At 44.6% G+C, this 23,758-nt stretch overlaps 1 protein-coding gene across 1 annotated transcript in view; it reads right to left on the reverse strand.

Annotated features, from left to right (window-relative positions):
- Nucleotides 1-10,596: 10,596 nt before the first annotated feature.
- The window catches only part of COPB2 (COPI coat complex subunit beta 2), a 121,113-nt gene continuing 107,951 nt past the window's right edge, over nucleotides 10,597-23,758 (reverse strand). The window contains exons 20-22 of the mRNA XM_033959260.1: nucleotides 12,710-12,763; nucleotides 11,849-11,959; nucleotides 10,597-10,990 (exon numbers count right to left, since the gene is read on the reverse strand). Coding sequence (XP_033815151.1) covers nucleotides 10,895-10,990; nucleotides 11,849-11,959; nucleotides 12,710-12,763 — 261 coding nt within the window. The 3' untranslated portion in view covers nucleotides 10,597-10,894. The remainder of the gene's footprint in view (nucleotides 10,991-11,848; nucleotides 11,960-12,709; nucleotides 12,764-23,758) is intronic.

Here is a 23,758-nt window from a genome sequence, read left to right on the forward strand (position 1 = left end):
TCAGTAGGCTGAATCGAAGTTTTTTTTCCTGAATTGGGCAGCACTAGTGTATACATATGGTATAGGATAAGGAAGGGCAACTTTCCCTTTCTTTTACAAAACTGCAATAGCATTTTCTAGTGTGGGGTGCAGCACAGCTCCCCACGCTAGAAGCTGCTATCGCAGTTTCGTAAAAGGAGGCCTTTGTCTTTGATTAACACAAAGCCTTTGCTTTTCAGGAGAACGTAGAGGGAGTAGCTGCATCTTAGTTATCCTGTCAGTGAGACTTGTGTAGAATACTTAAAAGTTGGCATTAGAAATATTTTTATTTTTGTAATAAAATATTATACCAAAATACAAAAAAGTGTGGGCTCTTTCTGCTTGAATGAGAGAGAGTATGTGTGATAGGGAGACTAAATCTAAGCTCTTGTTGAAATTAAATCTTTTTAAGTAGAGCTGCACCACGATTAATAACAATTAAAATTTTTAAAGATGATAAAGGGATTATAAATAATCAAATTGAATTTTTATAAAGGCCTGTACTCTTCTGAGTCTTATGTAGAGAGGGAAAAGGATGGTTTAGACTTTTTAGATTTAATTGTTGGACCAAAGGTTCTTGAGCTTATAAAACGAAGTTTAGATAAGCCTATATCTCTAAAAGAATTAAAAACAGCGCTGAAATCTCTTAGAGTTGGATCCGCTCCAGATGGTGATGGTTTTACGGTAGAATTCTATAAATCATTTCAAAATGTCCTTTCACCTCATTTATTAAATTTATAGCAGTCACAACTTATTAATGGTTATATTAAAGGTACTATGGCTGAATCAGTAATAATTGTTTTACCTAAGCCAAATAGAAATCCCACTTTGGTTTCGAACTACAGGCCTATTTCTTTAATAAATGTGGATGGTAAACTTTTGGCTAAAATTTTGGCTTTGCGATTGGCTAAGGCTCTCCCTTATATTATAGATATGCACCAGACTGGTTTCATAGCTAAAAGACATTCCTCTAATAACTCTAGATTAGCATTCCATATGTTAAATTTATCTAAAAACTTGGATGATCCGGCTTTTGCTGTTTCTCTAGATGCAGAAAAAGCTTTTGATAGGGTTGAATGGAGTTTTATGTATCAAGCTTTAGATTGGTTTGGTATAGGCTCTGGATTCATACAAATGATTAAAAATTGTATAGCTTCCCTGTTGCAAGATTAAATATTAATAATACGTTGTCTGAGCGTTTTCAGTTGCGGAGGGGAGTTAGACAAGTATATTAAAGGTACTATGGCTGAATCAGTAATACGGTAATTGTTTTACCTAAGCCAAATAGAAATCCCACTTTGGTTTCGAACTACAGGCCTATTTCTTTAATAAATGTGGATGGTAAACTTTTGGCTAAAATTTTGGCTTTGCGATTGGCTAAGGCTCTCCCTTATATTATAGATATGCACCAGACTGGTTTCATAGCTAAAAGACATTCCTCTAATAACTCTAGATTAGCATTCCATATGTTAAATTTATCTAAATACTTGGATGATCCGGCTTTTGCTGTTTCTCTAGATGCAGAAAAAGCTTTTGATAGGGTTGAATGGAGTTTTATGTATCAAGCTTTAGATTGGTTTGGTATAGGCTCTGGTTTCATACAAATGATTAAAAATTGTATAGCTTCCCTGTTGCAAGATTAAATATTAATAATACGTTGTCTGAGCGTTTTCAGTTGCGGAGGGGAGTTAGACAAGGTTGTCCTTTATCTCCTTTGCTATTGTATTACAACCCTTATTGTTAGCTATTCAACAAGCAAAGGGGATACAGGGTATTCCTTACTCTGATATGGAATATAAGATCTCAGCATATGCAGATGATATTCTGCTTTATTTGAGGAATCCAGAGACTACCCTTCCATGTTTGTTGGAATTGATTGATATATTTAGTAAATTCTCAGGTTATAAAATTAATTGGAGTAAGTCAGAAATTTTACCTTTAAATGTCTTGTTTGAAAGGATTATTTGATTCTTTTCCATTCATATGGAAAGAGGATGGTTTTAAATATTTAGGTATTCTAATTAAAAATACAATTGATGACACAGTAAAAGAAAATGAAAAATTTGTATTAAAAAGAGTTACGGAGTTATGTGAGCAATGGAATCCTTTGCATCTTTCTTGGTGGGGGAGAGCTCAAACTATTAAAATGATGATTTTGCCTGTGGTTTGTTACCAAATGAGTATGATACCAATTTTTTTTCAAGGGTCCTTTTATAAAAAGCTTAATGGTATTCTTATGAAATTTCTTTGGCTTGGTAAAATGCCTAGAATTGCTTTAGTATCTCTGCAAAAATCAATTGAGAAGGGCGCCAGCAGCGGGCTTTCACTTCCATCTGCTGGTGAGGATGCGTCCATGGTACGCATTTTTTAGCAGGACGAGCTTCATGAGCTTATTCTTCAGGTCTCCTTTGTGTTACGGTTCGAGGACACCGTGTCGGAGCCCCTGTGTGTGGTGGACCCCTTGCTTCGGGGGATCTGCTCTGTTTCCCACTCTCTCTATGCATCAGGATATTCGGGATATTGTGCTCGCTCAGTGGCAGGTGCCAGAGGCCCCTTTTTGCTTTATGTGTTCCTTGGCCCGCCTGTATCCCATTCCGGAGAAGAATTGGGACACCTTAAAGTCGCCTGTTGTGGATGCGGTGGTCTCGGAACTTTCTGGTCTCTCTGCATTTTATGGAACAAAGAAGATATACTTGAGGTTCCACATTTTGGAACGACATTTCCAGTTTGCATCCTTGTCCTTCGGGCTGGCAACAGCATTTCAAACCTTTACCAAGTTGATGGTGGGGGTAGCAGCCCACCTACGGAAACCTGGGGATCCAAGTCCATCTGTATCTGGTCGATTAGCTCATCAGAGCAGTCAGAATCAGAGGGGCAGCTGGCAGTGTACCAGGTTGTCCAGTTACTTCAGAGAGTAGGCTGAGAGGTCAATTTGCGGAAGAGTCACTTCGTTCCAACACAAGAACTGGAATATCTGGGAGTCTGTTTCACCACAGGGATGAACAAAGTGTTTCTTCTCAAGTTACACCAGGAGAAGCTTTGGCAGTTGATATGTTCCTTTATGGACTCTCAGGTCCTGATATCATAGTAACATAGTAGATGACGGCAGATAAAGACCCAAATGGTCCATGAAAATACCTGCATGTTCTAGAGTCCATGGTTGCAACCATCAATGTAGTTCCTTGGGTGAGGGTGCACTTGCACCCGCTGCAAAATGTGCTTATCTCCTGTTGGAGTCCAGAGGGATCCACTGCATGTACTCTTCCCTTGGACGACGGAGATTCGTTACAGTCTAGTCTGGTGGTTGAACACTCTCTTGGTCCACAGGAGTTCCCTTCTGGATCTCTGGGTCAGCTTGATGATGGATGCCAGTCTTTATGGCTGGGGGGTGCATTGCATGGACAATCCAGTACAGGATGATTGGTTCCCTTCTGAGAAAAAGTGGTCAATGATCTGGAGCTTCAAGCGATCCAGCTGGCTCTCCAGCATTTCGAGTGTGCTCCAGAACAAGGTGGTTCGTGTCTTTCGGACAATGCCACGATCTATGCCAATCAACAAGGAGGCACCCGGAGCCCACCTCTGCGGCAGAAGGCTCAAATGCTCTTTTGCTGGGTGGAAAGGCATCTTCTATTTGTCAGCAGCACACGTAGCAGGAACAGACAATGTGCAAGTGGATTATCTCACAATATTGCAAAAGATGAAGTGGAGAAATATAAAGTAGTACAAAAAACTCCACTTAAATGAAGCTGAGAGTCTGCTCAAAGGACACTGGTGAGATCGTGAGCACAACGCTGTCACTCTGAAAATCCAAGCAAGGTCACACTAGCTCTGGAGAAATGGCTTAGTGCCGTGAAACGTTGGCAATTTAACAGACTGCTTTAAACACTCACAGCGGTTTCAGTTGCAAAATCTCTCAGTCCTCAATTATTTTAAACCTCAACAACGAGTTGTCACTCTATGGAAGTTTTTTTAGCCAATGATGGGGTGATAGTTTGAGCTTGGGCTCTGCCAATAAAACCTGAGGCTTTTCTTCCATTTGAGCAAGCTCTCAGCTTCATTTAAGTGGAGTGGATTATCTCAGCCATCAAACTCTGGATCCAGGGGAATGGTCCTTGTACCAGAGAACCTTCCAATGCATTGTAGAGATATAGGTACACCCAATGTTCAACCTGATGGCAGCGGCGGTTAACAAGGCAGCAGCTCGCTTCTTGAGCCACCGTTGCGAACCCAGAAGTGAAGGGTTAGATGCCATGGTGCAGTTGTGACCCCCAGAGGGACTTCTCTATGTCTTCCCTCCATGGCCCATGATAGGCTGCCTTCTGTGGAGAATCAAAACACACCAGTGATTCTTGTGGTGCCTGATTGGCCAAGGCACCTGTGGTATGCTGACCTGGTTCAGCTGCAGCTGTAACAGGGGCTCAAACTTCCCCGTCATTCTCGCCTCCTCAAACAGGGTCTCATTGCTCTGCAGGATCCAGACTGCTTTGTCTTATGGCCTGGCTCTTAAGTACGCTACTCAGCAGGAGTGTTAGCTACCATCTTGCACAGCGAGAAGTCAACTGTGGCAGCATATGCGAAGGCCTGGGAGGTATTTTCATCATTGGTGCATGTGGAAGAACAAATATCCAAGCTCGATATCGATCCCACCTGTGCTTACCTTTCTTCAGGAAGGCCTGGAAAAGGAACTTGCAGTCAGCTTTCTGAGGGTTCAGATAACCAGACTTTCTTGGCCATTCATTCAGTTGTAGTTATGTTCCTGAAGGGTGCGTTATGGCTACACCCTCAATTGCATCAGCCGTTTCTGACTTAGAATCTTAATCTAGTTCTCAGGGCACTTGGTAGTTCATCCTATGGACTGGGCTTTTTTGATGGACCTCACCATCAAGATGGTCTTCTTGGTGACCATTAATATCAGCCTGCAGAGTTTCCAAACTTCAGGCCTTGTCCTGCAGAGATCCTTTTCTGCGGATTAGATTCCAGCGTGATCTTGTGCCCTGTTCCCTCCTCCCTCTGAGGGTGGTTTCTAGTTTCCATATTAACGAGGAGGTGCAGTTGCCAGCCTTTGAACCCTTGGGTTCGAACAAAAACGACAAGGTGTTAAAATTGCTTTATTTGCGCAGACTTTTGCGGAAGTACTTAGAGGTCACAAACAAGCTTTGTTTGCTAATTTGTTTGTACTGGTTGGTACAGCCTATAAGGGCCGACTGGCTTTGAAAGCCACCATTTCCAGGTGTATCCATATGGCCATTTCCTCTGCCTATATCAGAGCTGGAAAGCGGCACCTTTCTCGGTAAAAGCTCACTCTATCACAAGGCATAGCTTCAGGGTGGGTGGACTCTTCGGCGGTTTCCCCAGAAGACATTTGTAGAGCTGCCACTTGGACCTCCTTGCATACCTTTACAAAGTTTTGCAGGATAGATGTGGCAGCTAAGCAGAATTCTGCTTTCAGTTCTTCAGTTCTGGCAGCCGGCTTATCAGTCCCACCCTGAATTTGAGAGACTGCTCTGTTAGTCCCACTTGTCCAGGAATAGAGTGAGATTGTAGATGCCTTTTTCTAGTTAATAACTGCTCTTTCTGGCAAAGCTAATGACCTATTCACGATCTTTATTATATATAACATGGTATTAGTTTGTAGATACGATTTCTGAGGATTATTTGTATATTTATGTTAACATGGCTTTGCTTTAAATTATGTTTGTAATTCTGTAAACCGTTTAGTTTTAAACAGTATAGAAAATTTTAAAATATATAAAAAATTTGTACAAGAACAAAAGATTAGGTTGTTACTTTTGCTAATCTTTCTTGTAAATCCACACACTATTCCTGGAACCCACCCTGGGAGTTGCTGATTTGCCAATTGTCTGCCTGAATAAGTACTGGCAAGTTGGACCTTTGACCAGCCTTGCTAAGATTAAAATCCAACCATTGTGCATTTTGTGCTGGGGCTTTTTAGTTAATGTGCCCCACCCTGTTACTGCAGGCTTTGTCTCCTTGTTCTGATTTTATGGTTTGTCAGTTTTCTGCAACTTGTTTTAATAGTTCATGATTGTTCTGCAGTTTTATGATATAAACAGATTAGACTTGTTTCTCAGGGAGTATCCCCATACCCCTCCCCTTTCTGTGTCCTATACAGGTATGACTGTCTGCTTTTGTACCAACTGGAAGTCAGAGGACAGTCCTGAGGTAAGAGGGGGACGAACAAAATATGTAAATGAAGCTTCCTACAAGAGATCTCATGAAATGGGATTGACTACCCATTTGTCCAGAAATAAAGTGTGGATTTATAAGAAAGATTAGCAAAGGTAAGAACCTAATCTTTTGTTCCAGCCCAGCTTGTTTTCTGCTACAGCATACAACAATCTAATTCTTCTGGAGCAGGGATCTCAAAGTCCCTCTTTGAGGGCCACAATCCAGTTGGGTTTTCAGGATTTCCCCAATGAATATGCATTGAAAGCAGTGCATGCACATAGATCTCATGCATATTCATTGGGGAAATCCTGAAAACCCAACTGGATTGCGGCCCTCAAGGAGGGACTTTGAGATCCCTGTAATCTGGATGGTCTTATAATCTACCTGCAAGTATAACCATCTCAGAGGTAAAGCTTGAGCCACATTTCTTTATAGAAAAGTGGTGGTGGTGGTTGACACAAAGAAAATAGCAAATTCAAGAAATCTGCTAGATCTCTGAAGAAGGGAGTGTGGATGTGCGGCATCCACTATTCAGGCAAACTGGGAAAATCCCTTCTCTTCAAAATCACAGGTCTTTGGAACGACCTCACCACCCCGCTGCGGAACCTGAGCTCCCTTCAGTTATTCCGCAAACAACTGAAAACCTGGCTTTTCAGCAAATTGTAGCTCTATCCTTCCCCCCTTTCTCTCCCCCCTTCTACACATAAGTTCATGTAATCCTTTTTCTTCTTCTCTACCCACTATTTTAAGTTCTTGTAAACCGTGTCGAGCTCCATTCTCATGGAGATGATGCGGTATATAAACTTAAGGTTTAGATTAGATTAGAGTAAGCCAATGATTCATGCAGTGTCCGGAGAACTGAGTTTGATTCCCACTGCAGCTCTTGTGACTAAGTCACTTAATGTGCCATGCCCTATGTACAAAATAAATACCAGCATCTATAATATGTAAACCATTTTGATTGTAACAGAAAAAGGTAGTACAGTAAACTCCTGTGAATTTGCGAATCGTGGACTCAGTAATTTATGGTATTTTCCGGCCGCCACTTCGTTGTACTAAAGTCATGGTTACACCAATCAGGAGCTGCTTTGACACGCTATCAGGTGTGTCAAAGCAGCTCCTAATTGGTGTAGCTTGACTTTAGTAACAGGAAGAGGCGGTCAGAGCATACAGCTAGTAATTTTCTGCGCCTGCCAGTGCCCCAGCTGCCCTCTCCTGCCTAACGTTAAGGAAATTGAAATTATTCTAAAAACTCTGAATATTAAAAGTTCAAAGGCTGATTTGATACCACCTCTAATTCTCAAACAACATTTTAACATTTTTGGGCCTTTGATTCATGTATTGGTTACTGAGAGTTTGAATCAACATACGGTGCCCTTGGATTGGAAGAAATCATATATCCGCCCAATAATTAAAGATAAAAATGTAGGTCAAGAAGAACTGTCTAATTATAGACCAATTTCTAATATTACATTCTTGGCAAAATTAACAGAAAAAATTGTTTTCAATCAAATTTCAGAGTTTATAGAACAAACCAATGTGTTACACCCGAATCAAACCGGTTTTAGACAACACCATAACACAGAACACTCCCTTATTGGTATGACAACTTCAATTCAATATTTTTTGGATCATCATCAATCAGTGCTGTTAGTTTCTCTTGATCTTTCAGCAGCGTTTGATACAATTGATCATCAGTTGCTCCTTGCTAGACTTCAATCTATTGGGGTTACAGATGAAGTTCTAGCTTGGTTCACATCTTACTTTACTGATCGCACGTCTACAGTTATTTTCAATAATTCATCATCCCTCCCATCTCAAATTTCACATGGGGTTCCACAAGGATCTATTCTTTCACCTTTACTTTTTAATATTTTTCTGGCACCTTTGTTGACTTTATGCCAATCCATAGGATTTCATGTCTTTGCCTATGCCGATGATATCCAATTATTGCACCCTTTAAATAATAATAATCATAGTGAAATTTTGGTCATTAATGAAAAACTAGATCAAGTACATCATTGGCTAGATAAAAACAGATTGGCACTCAATATCAATAAAACCAATGTTATGCTATTTCCGTGGAAAGAGAGTTTTCCTCTTGTTGCTCCTATTTCTATTCTTAATGTTCCCCTACAATTAGTAAAAAATACAAAAATTTTGGGGGTAATTTTTGATACTAAACTTTCTTACCATGATCATATCAGTAACATTGTAAAAATCACCTTTTACAGGTTACGCAAAATTCGTTCCATTTCAAAATTTCTTTGTCCCAAATCACTTACAATACTTATTCATTCTTTGGTGATGTCTAAAATTGATTATTGCAATTCCTTATTCAAAGGAATTGCATTATATGAAATTAAAAGATTACAAATCATACAAAATACAGCCATAAAATTAATAACCAATTCAAAAAAATTTGATCATGTAACACCACTCCTCAAAGAGGCTCATTAGCTCCCTGTTCATTATAGAATCACTTATAAATTATGTTTAATTATCTTTAAGACTCTGATCAATAAGACCCCTGCATTTTTATATAGATTTCTTATTCCTTATTCTACAAAGAAAATACTACGTTCCAGCGAACAAAATCTGCTATCTGTCCCATTCGTTAAAAATTATCAATACAAGGAGACAATTTATTTTTTCATGTACTGCACCGCAGACATGGAACGCCCTTCCTATTTTTTTACGCGAGGAAAAAGAACTTGGAAAATTTAAAACTGAACTTAAAACCTTCCTTTTTAAAGATGCTTTTATAACATAATTTTAGTTTTAGTATCATGTTTTCCTATATGAAACCTGTGTTAATTATTTCCCTTTGTGTTTCCCCTCAATGTTTCTTCTTTACTTTATGAATTGTAGTTCATCCCTCCTCTCCCATGTTTATCAATGTTAATAATCACGAGTTCTTACCCATTATTTAAATAATTGTATGTACTGTATTGTTTGTTTTATTTTTTTTTATATATTTAATAATTGTTAAATTTAAAGTGTACATCGCTTAGAATATTTGATTAAGCGATTGATCAAGTCAACTAATAAACTTGAAACTTGAACTTGACAGGCAAAAAAAATGTATTCACGGTTTTTCGAAATTCACGGGGGTTCCTGGAACGGAACCCCCGTGAATTTCAAGGGAGTACTGTATATCAAATCCCATCCCCTTGCCTTCTAACTGGAACAAGAGTAGTTTTGGAGTCAACTGTTCACACCTTGAGGGGAGAACCATGGTGGGAAATCAACCAGCTCTGTAAATTGAATACTATTCTAAAAGCTACTTGTCTAAGATAAGGGGCCACTCCTGGTGAAACAAAATGTAATGACCTCTAAACTGAACCTCCCTTCTGAGAGACCTACAAAATCTCATTGGGATCCCTTGGAAGTGCCTCCAAAGAAGGATTAATTAATTGCTGTTCATGTCCCTTGAAAAGGCAACATCTTCTGACCTCATAATGCCAAGGCAGAGACAGCTTTCCTAGTCAGCTCCAACAGACAGTGTCTGGGAGCCACACTTTTTCCTGTTCTTGGTAATGTATTGTGGACAAACCTCATCTAAGTCCTTAATAAATTTTTTCAAAATCACTGCCAAACAACTTAGGCTGCCTCAGCCATCTATGCACCACCATAGCTGTCACCAAATAACAAATACACATAAGGTTCTAAATATACATAAGGTTCCAGGCCACTCCTGGAAAGGTAGGTAATTGCTGCATGTATTTGCCATAGACAGAAGCCTGTGAAACTCCCCCTTGCAACTGTTAGCGTCCAAGATAGAATTTTTTGCTGACTCATTACAACTTCAGAAGCCTGTCAACATCCTTCAGCAGAAGGGATTAAGTGTCCTGGAAAACACATCTAGCTACTCTCAACTCTTACTATGTAATACCAACTAGAAGAGGGCAGGATCAACCACCTTTATTTTAGACTTTTTTTGAAAGGGAAAGTAGGAATAAAGGAGAAAAATATGTTTTACTTGTAAAACAATTTGAGCACTTTTTAACTCTGATTTGTTCATACAGTTATATATAAATGTAGACTGATTGTTAACCGATTTGCTCAGCTATGTTGCTCAACTAAAAATATCTAATCACACCACTAGTTCTGAAGATTAAAACATTGCCATTATCATGTAGATGTATGCTTACTGCTACACTTCCCAGGGTTAAAGAACTTTAGAGTCAATTTACACCTATTGTCTAATTAATTTTCTTCCATTATTGAATGAAGGAGATTGAAATAAAGTGTTAACTACTTCATTAATGAGCCTTGAACATAAACAAATACCACATACTGGCCTATCATGCAATGTCCCTATACACTTGCAGAGTTTTAGAACACTTGAATATGACGACCGCCATTGCTAAACAAGAGTTGACAGAATAGATTATTATAGCCATAACTTTATTTGTATGTTGACAGCAATGATTTATTTGGCTATGCATAATGAACTGAAAATGCTGTCATCTGCTGAAAAATAAAACAAGTCTGTACAGTTAGTGGATCCTGTTTGCAGGTCTCCTCACACATATATTGCATCTTCCAATATTTAAAAAATGAAGCCAGCGATGCAGCTTGTAAACAGTCCATACTGATGCAATGTTCATGGTGTGAGGTAAGAATTATGGAAATATTAATCTGATTTCAATAGAAAGTTTGGTCACATTAAATTTTAAAAAGTTCACTCGTCTGAAAATTCTTCATCAAGATTGATGTCTGAAGTATCAATATCTTCAAGTTCCATATTATCCAAATCATCCTCCAAATCTAGGAAAGTCTGAAACAAAGAATTTTATTTCCCTTTCAGTTAAATTCAACAGCTAAATACAAAAGAAGTTTTCTTCACAGATTTATAGAATTATATAATCTGCAAAAGGTTAAAAGTATCAGACTGCAAGCTGGGACACATCAACATAAGTTGTACCCTCAAAGCACCCTCTATATTCCATGGAGCCTGGCATGGAACCCTCTCTGAGGAGGAGCTTGATGATAGGCCTCTGTAATGAGGGAGAAGTCAGCTTTATGAGCTGCACCTAAATATCATACAGCACTTTGTTTACCAAAATTATTTGCATCTTTCAAGACAGTATAGTGCTTTATGCCAACCAGGAAAGCAGTACATGAAGACGGCTTCTGATTGATTAGGTTGAAATATTGTTTTAAAGGAGGGGTTCTCAACCCAGTCTGGTTCTCAACATACCCACAATGAGAGAGATTACATACAATACAAGTGGGGTTTGCAAATTTATTTCATGTGTACTTATAGTGGATATCTTGAGAACCAGACTGGCTTGGTATGTCCTGAAGCCTGCTTTAAAGAATAAAATTTAGTTACTGATAGTGAGGTTGTCAGGGCAGAAATTTAACCAAGTCAAAGACTACAGATTTTTAGTACCGTCAACGAGTGATGCTACTTGTTATAAACAAACAGTTAAAATTCCAGTATTTTAATTTTCCTGAGCAGCAGCCAACTGATCAAGACTAGGAAGCAAGGCTCCAGTTTAGTGTTATCTGGTACTGCCCACATATAATTGTTCCTTATTTTCCGACTTGATTAGAAATCTGTTGATAATCCCTTCATATATCTAATATACAGTTAAAAATTTTAAATAAATATCAGACATTAATGTTTCACCTTTTCATCGTTGGTCTCTGGTGGTATGACTGGCCTTGACTGGACATTTGTAGGGGAAGGAGTAGTAGCTGCTGCTGCCGGTAGTGGTGGTACTATTTCTTCCTCAAAATGCTTAAGAAAAAGAAAGATATGATCACATAAAATTGTTAGGTCTACTGAACTTCAGGAAGGTAATAAAAACTAACCTCTTCCCCTGCTCTCTATGTGTGCGCCAACCCAAATGCCTCAGACCTTCTGACAAAGAGCCTGACGCTCCACTGTCTCGAGTCTCAAATGATGATGTGCTTCATCCTATGTCTGACCATGCCATATTTTGTCATCCAATGTTCTACCACACACTACGCTGTTCACCATCCTTGCCTTACTATACACCATATTTACCCATACTATGTTGGCCCTGCTACGATCTCTCATACCATGTTTGCCACACAGTATTTGCCGTTTCATGTCTTTCATGCTATGTTCCGTCATGCATGCTTGCCTAACCATTTTTGCTAGTCACGTCATACTATGTTAGCCATGCTTTGTAATACTATGTTGACCATAGCATGTTTTGCTGAACTATGCTTGCCATGCTATATCTTACCATACCATGTTTTCTCACATATTTTTACCATGCTTTGTAAACTTTGTTTTGCCATCTTTGTCAGACTTGCCCCAGGTACATTAGATAGATTGTGAGCCCACTGGGAGAGACAGGGAAAAATACTTGAGTACCTGAATAAATTCATGTAAACTGTTCTGAGCTCCCCTGGGAGAACAGTATATGAATAAATAAATAAAAATGTGAATTCCATGCTCCCCAACTGTAGAACTCAATATTGCACAGATTAAGGTTTGCAGTGGTATCACCACACTGACCTGTACAGGATCAAATCCTTTAGCTTCTTCTAACACATTTCTTTCTTCATTTAGCTATAAGAAAATAAGCTCATTTAGGGTTAACAGTTGAGTGGATACCCCATATCATCAAATCTGTGTTCAAATAAAAATGTTCACTTCAATATAGTATAGGAGTAAATCTTACTTACAGTCCCGGAAAAAGTTACATACAGTCTCTCAGTCCCAGAATATAACTATAGTCAAACCTCGGATTACGAGTGCACCGGTTTGCGAGTGTTTTGCAAGACGAGCAAAACATTCGCAAAATTGGCGCCTTGGAAACCGAGTTTGACTCGGTTTATGAGCGCCACCCCCCCTCCCCCCGTGATCCTACATCCCCCTCCCCCGAGCACCGCAACGACATCGCTTACCCCGATTGGGCACCAGCACCAATGTACAGGAGGTGCTGGTGCCCGAAGATCCTCCCTCTCCTGGCCTAGGCCGGGCTGGGCGGTGTGAAAGAAATCCTCCCTCTTCCCTGTGCTGGGCTAGACTGGGCTTTGAGCATTTGCGCATGCTCAAAGCCTTCTGGTCTCGCTCTCTTCGAGATTCTCAGATTCAGAATCTCAGAGAGAGCGAGACCAGAAGACTTTGAGCATGCGCAAATGCTCAAAGCCCAGTCCAGCCCAGCACAGGGAAGAGGGAGGATCTCTGTCGCACCACCCAGCCCAACCCAGGCCAGAAGAGGGAGGATCTTCGGGCACCGGCACCTCCTATGCACTGGTGCTGGTGCCGGTGCCCAATTGGGGTAAGCGATGTCGTTGCGGTGCTCGGGGGGGGGGGGGGATGTAGGATCGCGGGGGGCGACACGAGCGGGGGGGAGGATGCCGGTTCGAGGGGGGGATGACGGATCGCAGGGGGTGAGGTATGGAGCAGCATCGGTGGCCTCAAGAGGGAGGGGATGGAGCAGCGCTGGTAGCCTTGGGGGGGGGGGGAGGAGGAGGTGGAACGAATCAAAGCGAGTTTCCCTTACTTCCTATGGGGAAACTCAATTTGGTTTACGAGCATACTTCTGGAACGAATTATGCTCGTAAACCAAGGTTCCACTGTATTTCAAATTTTATTCACAAAATCTTTTAATGCTTATCCTTTATTATCCACAAAAAAAGATTTTGTACAGTGCAGTGCTCAGAAAATGGCTACAATGTAGTGCACTATTGTGCTTGTTCCATAGTCAAAAAGGTAAAATAGCAGCATTTTCAGTCATTTCACTAGTTCAGATCTCATCCATAGTAATAGCATAATGCCAAATCATAACAGAAAGTAAATAAGTACACTTATCTGTTTTACATTAACAGTCCCACTCCTCTATAGAGACTACAATGTTTTCTGGTCCTGTTCTTCAAGAATCACACCGGAGAGAAAAGCCAGACAGGCCTCCATGACGGGAAGAACAATCCAGATACAAGAGTCGTGAGGAAAACATGTCAACCATACAGCAGTGGGCAATCCAAAGCAAACTTAATTTTGCCAGCAGCATAGACTTGACACTGACAGTGTTTCGGCAATTCTGCCTTTGTAAAGAGTCTCTTGCCAAAATAAATATGTGTGTGGGGCTCCACTTGCAACACTTTCGTGCACTGTTGCCAGGGGATTTTCTTCCTTCAATTTCTGTGAATTGCATAATAAGGAACCACACATTTATTTTGGCGAGTGACTCTTGACAAAGGCAGAATTGCCAAAACACTATTCTATCTTTTGTTAACCGCACTGAACTTAGAGGTAGCTGTGGTATATAAGCATTTTGTTATGTTAATGTCGAATCTATGGTTCTTCAAGAATTACAATGTTTTTCTGATGCCAGTTTAAACTTCTTGCTTAAATTCCAGTAAATCCACCATCGTGTTGCTATGCATAACCCAACTTGGATCCCGGTTTCATCGGGATTGGCTTCATTAGGGGTAAACTGAAATAATATAAAAATGATGATCTTAATCAAATTAAATCTCAAATTCAATAAGGAGAAATTAGGTTCTTACCTGTTAATTTTCTTTCTTTTAGTCTCTCCAGACCAGCACAGCTTCACTGATGGTTAATAGCTCACCATAACCAGCAGGTGGAAACTGAGACATAAAATTTTGGCTGTAGTACAACTGGGCTGTGCAGTCCCAAGTACAATCAGTCTGCCAAATAGCCAAACAGAACTAAGAAACTAATAAGTGCGAATTATAACAGTAACAACACTCCCCACAGGAGTAACAACTAACATAGAAAAATACTGTTGGAAATTGAATAGAAGGATCTTCAGAAAATGTCCCCACAACTCACCAGCTATGCTAGTCAAGCCAAAAGCTGACCAAATCCTACCAAGAACACAAGATCCCGCAGAAAAAAAACATACACACTCTTCACGCAAATCCCAAAAGAAACTACATAGTAATAGCCGGTCTGGAGAGACTAAAAGAAAGAAAATTAGCATGTAAGAACCTAATTTCTCCTTCTAAGCGTCTCTCCAGACCAGCACAGATTCACTGATGGGACATATCAAAGCAGTACCCATCATGGATGGGACCCCTGAAGGGCCGCCACAAGCATGTGCTCCCCTAACACCGCTTCCCGACATGCCTGAACATCCACACGGTAGTGCTGCACAAAGGAATGGAGAGAAGACCAGACTGCCGCTTTATAGATATCTACCGGAGGCACCAGGGAAGACTCAGCCCAAGAAAGCCTGACCCTGAGTAGGAGCCTTGAGAAATTCCGGAACAGACTTCTTTTGAAGATACACTGAAGCAATAGTCTCCTTGATCCAGTGTGCAATGGTTGCCTTGGAAGCACCATCCCCCTTACAAGAACCTGCTAAGAGGACAAAAAGATGATCCAATTTCCAGAACTCATGGGTCCGCTGAACATAAGAGCGAAGAACTCGGCAGACATCCAACTTGCATAACTGCCTCTGCTCCAAAGAGCCTTCCCGACTACCCAAGACCAGGAGGACCACGGACTGGTTGACATGAAAAGGCAAAACCATCTTCGGCAGAAAGAAATGAATAGGCCTCAGCACTATTCACTCCCCAGAAAACTCCAGGAAAGGAGGCCTACAAGAGAAAGCCTGCAGCTCGGAAATGCGTATTGCAGAAGTAATAGCCACCAGGAAGACTGCTTTAAGAGTAAGGTCCTTCAATGTGCAGGAACCCAGAGGCTGAAAAGGAGGGTGCATGAGCACAGACAGGACTAGATTGAGATCCAAGGCTAGAATCGAAGGCCGCACTGGAGGCTGGAGCAATTTGGCCACACTCAAAAAACAAATCACATCGGAGAAGAAGTAAAACGCTGACCATGTGGCAAACAGCAAAACATAGCCAAAGCTGTAGGCTGAACCCAGAGGGAAGACCAAGCAAGGCCCCTGTATAGGCCATCCTGCAAGAACTCCAAGATGTGAGACAAAGGGGTGCGAATGGGAACCACACAACGTGCAGAACATCACTCCTCAAAGATGCACCAAACTCGCACATAGGCCCGAGAAGTGGAAAGTCTCTGGGACCCCAAGAGAGTAGAGATCACTTTATCTGAATAACCTTTCTTACCTAGGCGTTCCCTTTCAAGAGCCACACCGTAAGACAAAAGGGACCTGGATCAAACATTGGAATGGGGCCCTGCATCTGAAGGTTGGGCGAGAAGGGCAGTGGAAGAGGATCTGCCATGAGAAGATGAACCAGATCTGCATACCATGGGTGCTTGGGCCAGTCCGAAGCCACCAGGATAACATGGCCATGGTGCCAAGCAATGCGAAGAAGGACTCTGACCACTATCAGCAACGGGGGAAACACGTACAGGAGGCCCTCCGACAGCCAAGGCTGCACCAGAGCATCCAGCCCCTCTGCCTGAACATCCCTGCACTGAGTGAAGAACCAGGACACTTTGGCGTTGACACTCGTGGCCATTAGGTCCTTGACCGGCTGACCCTCAAGCCCGCACAATCAACTCGAAGCTCTCCGGGAACCAACACATGATTGAGGAAGTCTGCCTGGACATTCTCCACTTCTGCTATATGGGAAGCCGAGATGTCTAGAAGATAAGCCTCTGCTCAGGCCATGAGCAGAGCTGCCTCGTGCGCCACCAGACAACTCCTGGTTCCCCCCTGATGACTGATGTAAGCCACTGCCGTGGCGTTGTCCGAGAGAACCCAAACCGACTTGCCCGTTAACAATGCCTGGAACGCTAGCAACACCAACTGGATGGCTCTTGTCTCCAGAACACTGATCGACCAAGACACCTCCTCCAGAGACCAGCTGCCCTGAGCAGAATGATCGAGACACTGAACTCACTATCCGAGGAAACTGGCATCGGTGAAAAGCATTGTCCACTGGGGCTGATCCAGACTGCACCAGATTGGAAGACTGTAGCCACCACCGAAGGCTGCGACGAATCAACCCCCGAACAGGAAAGTCCAGATCATGCAACTGAGGCGACCATCAATGAAGTAGAGCATACTGAAATGGCCGCTTGTGAGCCTGAGCCCACCGAACCACATTCAAGGAGGCTGCCATCGACCCCAAGACCTGTAGAAAATCCTGTGCCCAAGGACACAGGGAAGTCATGAGGAAGTAAATCTGCAACTGCAACTTGTCCACTTGGGCTTCTGGAAGGAAGACCTTCCCCAAGCTGGTGTCAAAAAGAACCCCAAGGTACTCCAGGCGCTGAGTCAATCAACCGAGTCTTGTACAGGTTGACCATCCATCCCAGCGACTGTAGGAACTCCACAACCCAAGCCATTACCCAGGAGCTCTCCTGAAAAGACTTTGCTCGTATTAACCAGTCATCCAGATAGGGATGAACCAGAATGCCCTCCTTGCGCAAGGCTGCCACAACCTTGGTGAACATCCACGGAGCAATAGCCAGACCAAAAGGAAGTGCCCTGATAGTGCCGTCCCAAGATCGCAAAGCGAAGGAAATGCTGATGGGAGGCCTCAAATTGAGAGAAGTCAGGAAGATAAGGGTCTTCATATGAAAAGACGGAACTTGGAGCGCCCTGTTGACTCCCTTCAGATCCAAGATGGGCACCACAAAGTAAATGGAATACCTGCCGTTTCGAAACTCCTGAGGAGGCACTGGAGCCACCGCTCTGAGATCCAGCAACCTTTGTAATGTCTGACGAAATGCCCACTTCTTCCAAGCTGAGAGAGGAAGCGATCTAGCAAGGGCCGTGAAAACTCCAGAGCATATCCAACTCAGGTCACCTCCAAGACCCATTGATCCATTGTGACCCCTGGTAAAACTCCCTGGCAGGCCCCCCGAAAGGACTGCATACACTGAAAGAAATGGCCTCGGGGAGACCCGGTGGAAGGAAAAGAAGTCGCCCTTTGACCAGGGCGGTAACGGCAAAAATCACGTAAATGCCCCGAGCAACTCGGGCGAGCACAGTCCTCAGAAGTTGGTGCACCTAAGAATCAGTCAATGTCTGACCCAACTTATCCAGATCTTCGCCAAACAAAAAAGACCACCGAAAGGGAAATTTTGTAAGCTTAGCCTTAGATGCCGCGTCCGCCGACCAACCCCTGAGCCATAGGGTACAACATGCAGCCACACTGAGAGCCATGGACTTGGCCGAAGCCCACAACAGATCATACATGGCATTCGAGAGATAAGAAATGCCCATCTCAATCTTAGCTACCTCCTGGATCCACTAAAGGACCAGTCATCAGACTCTCGTCAAGAACACGCTTGGACCACTGAAAACAAGCCCAAGTCACCAGACTGCCACACATTGCCGCCTGGACCGCCAGGGCAGCCACATCAAAACTTTGCTTAAGAAGAGACTCTATTCTACGCTCCTCAGAGTCCTGCAAAGCCGAGCCGCCCTTAATCGGCACCGTATGCCAATGCACGATGGCCGAGACCACCATATCCACCAGGCGACTTAAAGGTAATCTTATCCCCTTCCGGGATGGGATACAGGCAGACCATAGATTGTGCAAAACAAAAAGGTGTTTCCAGTGCCTTCCATTGCGTGAGCACAATATCCTGATGCATAGAAAAAAGTGGGAGGCTGAGCGGATCCCCCGAAGCAGTGGGGTCCACCACATGCTGGGACTCCTTTTCGTCTTCTTTGAAACACAAAACCGACAAACCTAAAGAATAAGGTCCTGGAGCTCCTCCTGTTGAAAAATACATACCACTGACACATCCTCACCAGCTTGTGGCGCCATAAAACACCCGCCAGCAGCCTCTGTCCCCTCCGAGAGCATCTTGGAGGTCTACGAAGGGGACCAAGTCCTCATCAAGTAAAAATGCTTCCCCACACAAAAAAATCATCATCCCCCAAGACACTTGGCCACATGGATGAAGCTTGGGGGGTGGAATGGGTTGTAACCGGTGCTAAGGGGGCACAGGGGAGGGCAAAAGACTCCCTGAAAAATCTGAGACCCCTGGGGAGGAAACAGAACCCACAACCGCATGAAGATAAACCTTGCACAAGGCTAACACAAAATCAGGGAACAACCCCCCCCCCCCCAGCGGCACATTCGGACTCACTGCCAAAGCAGGAGACCCCGCAGAAACCTGGCCCTGTCTCTCCAATACAGGGGGAAGGTCATCTGAGGCTATAAACAAAATGGAGAGTCAGGGGATGGTGGGGTCTCGGAAAGTGTTGGATCTTGAGATAACATCTAAAGACTAGCAGGTGAGGAGCAGCCCTGCCACCATGCCAGCAACTGCATTGAAGCTGGCACTGAATGAAACAAGAACTGCTTGTCCCATCTGACTTGTAGTGAAGAATGGCAGAAACAGCCCCTGCTCTTGTAACAGAGAAACACGTTCTCATTCGTTCTGGGGTCCACCGTGACACCGTGCTGGCAAACTTTGAGGAGCAGAGACGCAAGGACTTCCTGTGTGATATCACGTTGATCGTGGAGAATGTACAGTTCTGGGCGCACAAGGCCCTGTTGGCTGCCACTACAGGAGCACACCAGCACTTTACGAGAGCGATGGAGGACCCAGGATCCCAGAGGTACTTTCCGGTATACTGCACAGAGTGCAATATGTACGACTACCTCCCCTTGGGAAGGCGGGAGTACATATGCAGTCAGTGTCAGGAACTGGAAAGCCTGAGGATGGAGGTCGGCAGATTGAGGGTCAGGGTCCAGGAACTGGAGGGACTGGAGGGACTGCGCACCACAGAAGAGACGAGCTGGTCAACCAAGGACACAGACGGAGCAGGCCCCATTGTGGACCAGGTGAGGGACCTCGATAGATTCATCGAGGAGGCCTATAGGAAGGTGGAGGAACGGGACCAGCAGCTGCACAGACGGATGTCGGCAGACGAGACCCAGGTCCACAAGGCAACACCGGGGAAGGACCTAGCGGAGGAACCACGCAAGAGAAGGAGACCGCGACTCACCGGGACCCCGAGGGAGAGACACCGCACTACACCAAGGACACGGACCTGAGGCAGAGGAGGTTGCTGAGGAAAGGGAAGTCTGCTATTGTGGTGGGAGACTCGATCTTGAGAGAGGTAGATAGTCACGTAGCTGGAGGAAGGGAGGACCGGCTAGTGACTTGTCTCCCAGGGGCCAAGACACAAGACATCACTGATAGGATTGAGAGGATCCTGGATGGAGCAGAGACAGAGGAGACTGCGGTAATAATCCACGTCGGAACGAATGATGTGAGCCGGAGGAACTTCAGCATGGCCATACTGACTGACCAGTTCAGGGTCCTGGGACAAAAGCTGAAGCGGAGCACACGGAGGATAGCATTCTCGGAGATCCTGCCTGTACCGAGAGCAGATGCAAAGAGGCAGGCAGACCTCCAGGCTGTGAATGCATGGTTGAGGAGATGGTGCCAGGAGGAGGGCTTCCACTTTGTGAGGAACTGGACGTCCTTCTGGGGAAAGAGCAAGCTCTACCGGCGGGACGGCCTGCACCTGAGCAAAGCGGGAACTAGACTACTGGCAGCCAATGTGAGGAAGGAGATCGAGAGGGCTTTAAACTGAGGAGAGGGGGAAAGCCGACAGCTGATCTGATGTTGACGCTTCGGACAACAGTATCCAGAACAGATGCTGAACGGGCTGACTGCAGGGAGGAAGCAGAGGGGCCGGTGGATCTTATGATCAGACAGCGAGGGAAACATCAGGTAAAGGGAGCTTGCTGGGAGAAGACTAAGGGGCATGGAGACACAGGGGGACTGGGTGGCACGAGGGCGAAAGCTGAGGGCAATATAGAGGTACCACAAGGCGAGGGGGATCAAACAGAGGCTCAAGGGATGATAGCCCAGGAGGGGGCCGGTGGGGCTAGAAAACCCAGAGGAAAAGCGGGGAAGTGGGGTGGCGGGAATGTGGGGAAGCTGAAAGCTACGAGGGTAAAGGCTGAGGGCAAAGCAGAAGCACAGGGAACGGGAGAACTGCCCGAAATCCAAGGGCAGGCGGCCCAGGTAAATGCAGAGGTGGAGGAAAAACGACAGGACCTACGGGACCTGCGGTGCTTATACGCAAATGCAAGAAGCCTCATGGCCATGATGGGTGAACTAGAAGTCGTGGCCAAGGAGGAGGACCTGGATATAATTGGAATTGCAGAAACTTGGTGGACAGAGGAGAATCAATGGGATGTGGCGCTGCCGGGGTACAAGCTCTACAGGAGGGACAGGACCCACAAGAAGGGGGGAGGCATAGCACTATATATAAAGGACTCTATCCACTCGGTCGGGATGGATATGGCAACGAAGGCAGAGGGGCTGGAATCGCTATGGGTCAAATTGCCGGGAAACAAGGGTGCAGGCATAAAACTGGGGCTGTACTATCGCCCACCTGGTACGCCAGAAGGAGTCGGACATGACTTGGAAGCTGAACTGAGACAGGAATGCAGGACTGGAAGTGTAACAGTGATGGGGGACTTCAACTACCCGGGAATAGACTGGAGTACTGGTCACTCCAACTGCACTAGGGAAACAGGATTTGTAGAAGCTGTGAGGGACTGCTTCATGGAGCAACTAGTCAAAGAACCGACGCGAGGGGGTGCTACTCTTGACCTCATCCTAAACGGATTAGGGGGGCCTGCAAGAGGGGTAGAAGTGGGAGGACCACTAGGCAACAGTGATCACAACGCGATCAGATTCACATTAGACAGGGGGACACCCATAGTAAGGAGGACCGCAACATCTGTGCTCAACTTCAAGAAAGGGAACTATGTTGCTATGAGGGAAATGGTGGGGAGGAAGCTCAGAAACATCTTTAGGATGGAGACTGTAGGAAGCGCCTGGACCCTATTCAGGGACACCCTGCAGGAAGCACAAAGAATGTACGTCCCCAGTTTCAGGAAAGGCTGCAAGAACAAGCGGTCAAAGGACCCGGTTTGGATGTCAACTGAAGTAAAGAGGGCAATAAATGACAAAAAAGTATCCTTCCGGAGATGGAAAAGGACCCAATGGAGGAAAATCACCAGGCGCACAGGAAATGCCAAAAGGAATGCCACCGAGAGGTTAGAAAAGCAAAAGGGGAATACAAAGAGGGGCTGGCCAGGGAGGCGAAAAACTTCAAGGCATTCTTCAGTTACGTAAAGGGGAAGCGACCAGCGAGAGAGGAGGTGGGGCCGTTGGACGATGGGGATAGGAAGGGAGTGATTAAGGAGGATAAAGAGGTAGCTGAGAGGTTGAACACGTTCTTCTCGTCGGTTTTCACGACCGAAGACACATCTAATATACCGGACTCAGAGGAGCTCATGAGTGGGGAACAGGCCGAAAAATTGGAGCACATAGAGGTAAGTAAGGAGGATGTCCTCAAACAGATAGACAGGTTAAAATGCGGCAAATCACCGGGCCCAGACGGGATCCACCCAAGGGTTCTGAAGGAACTAAGACAAGAAATAGCGGGCACAATCCAGCATGTTTGCAACCTATCCTTGAAAACTGGTGAGGTACCAGAGGACTGGAAATTGGCGAATGTCACACCTATCTTCAAGAAGGGATCGAGGGGTGACCCCGGAAACTACAGGCCGGTGAGCCTGACTTCAATTATAGGGAAGATGGTGGAAGCTATGATCAAGGACGGCATTTGCGAGCACATCAAGAGGAATGGCCTACTGAGAACAAGCCAGCACGGATTCTGTAAGGGAAGGTCGTGCCTAACGAACCTTCTGTACTTCTTTGAGGGAATAAGCAGTCGGGTGGAAAATGGGGAACCCATAGACATCATTTACCTCGATTTTCAAAAGGCTTTCGACAAGGTGCCACATGAAAGGCTGCTTAGGAAGCTGTGGAACCACGGGGTGGGAGGGGATGTGCACAGATGGATCAAGCAATGGTTGTCGGGTAGACTGCAGAGGGTCGGAGTAAAGGGCCAATATTCTGACTGGCGGGGAGTCACGAGCGGTGTGCCACAAGGATCGATGCTGGGGCCGTTACTCTTCAACATATTTATCAATGACCTGGAAAAGGAGGCAAAGTGCGAGGTTATAAAATTTGCAGACAATACCAAACTGTGCGGCAGAGTTAGGTCCAGGGAGGAGTGTGAGAACCTGCAAAGGGGCCTGGACAAGCTGGAAGACTGGGCAAACAAATGGCAAATGCGCTTTAACGTGGAAAAATGCAAGGTCATGCATATAGGGAAAAAGAACCCGTTGTTCAACTACAAATTGGGGGGGGCATTGTTGGGAGACAGCAGACTTGAGAGAGACTTGGGTGTGCTGGTGGATGCATCACTGAAGCCATCTGCACAGTGCGCAGCAGCCTCGAAAAAAGCCAACAGGATGCTGGGCATCATAAAGAGGGGCATAACAACCAGGACGCGGGAAATCATCATGCCATTGTATCGAGCAATGGTGCGTCCACATCTGGAATACTGCGTTCAGTATTGGTCGCCGCACCTCAAGAAGGACATGGCGGTACTTGAGAGAGTCCAAAGGAGAGCAACGAAACTGGTAAGAGGGCTGGAACACTGCCCATACGCCGAGAGGTTGGATAGGCTGGGGCTCTTCTCTCTGGAAAAAAGGAGGCTCAGGGGAGATATGATAGAGACCTTCAAGATCATGAGGGGCATAGAGAGGGTGGATAGGGACAGATTCTTCAGACTGAAGGGGACAACAAGTACGAGGGGGC

Source organism: Geotrypetes seraphini, chromosome 9 (assembly GCF_902459505.1).
Source record: "Geotrypetes seraphini chromosome 9, aGeoSer1.1, whole genome shotgun sequence".
Taxonomy (NCBI): Eukaryota; Metazoa; Chordata; class Amphibia; order Gymnophiona; family Dermophiidae; genus Geotrypetes; species Geotrypetes seraphini.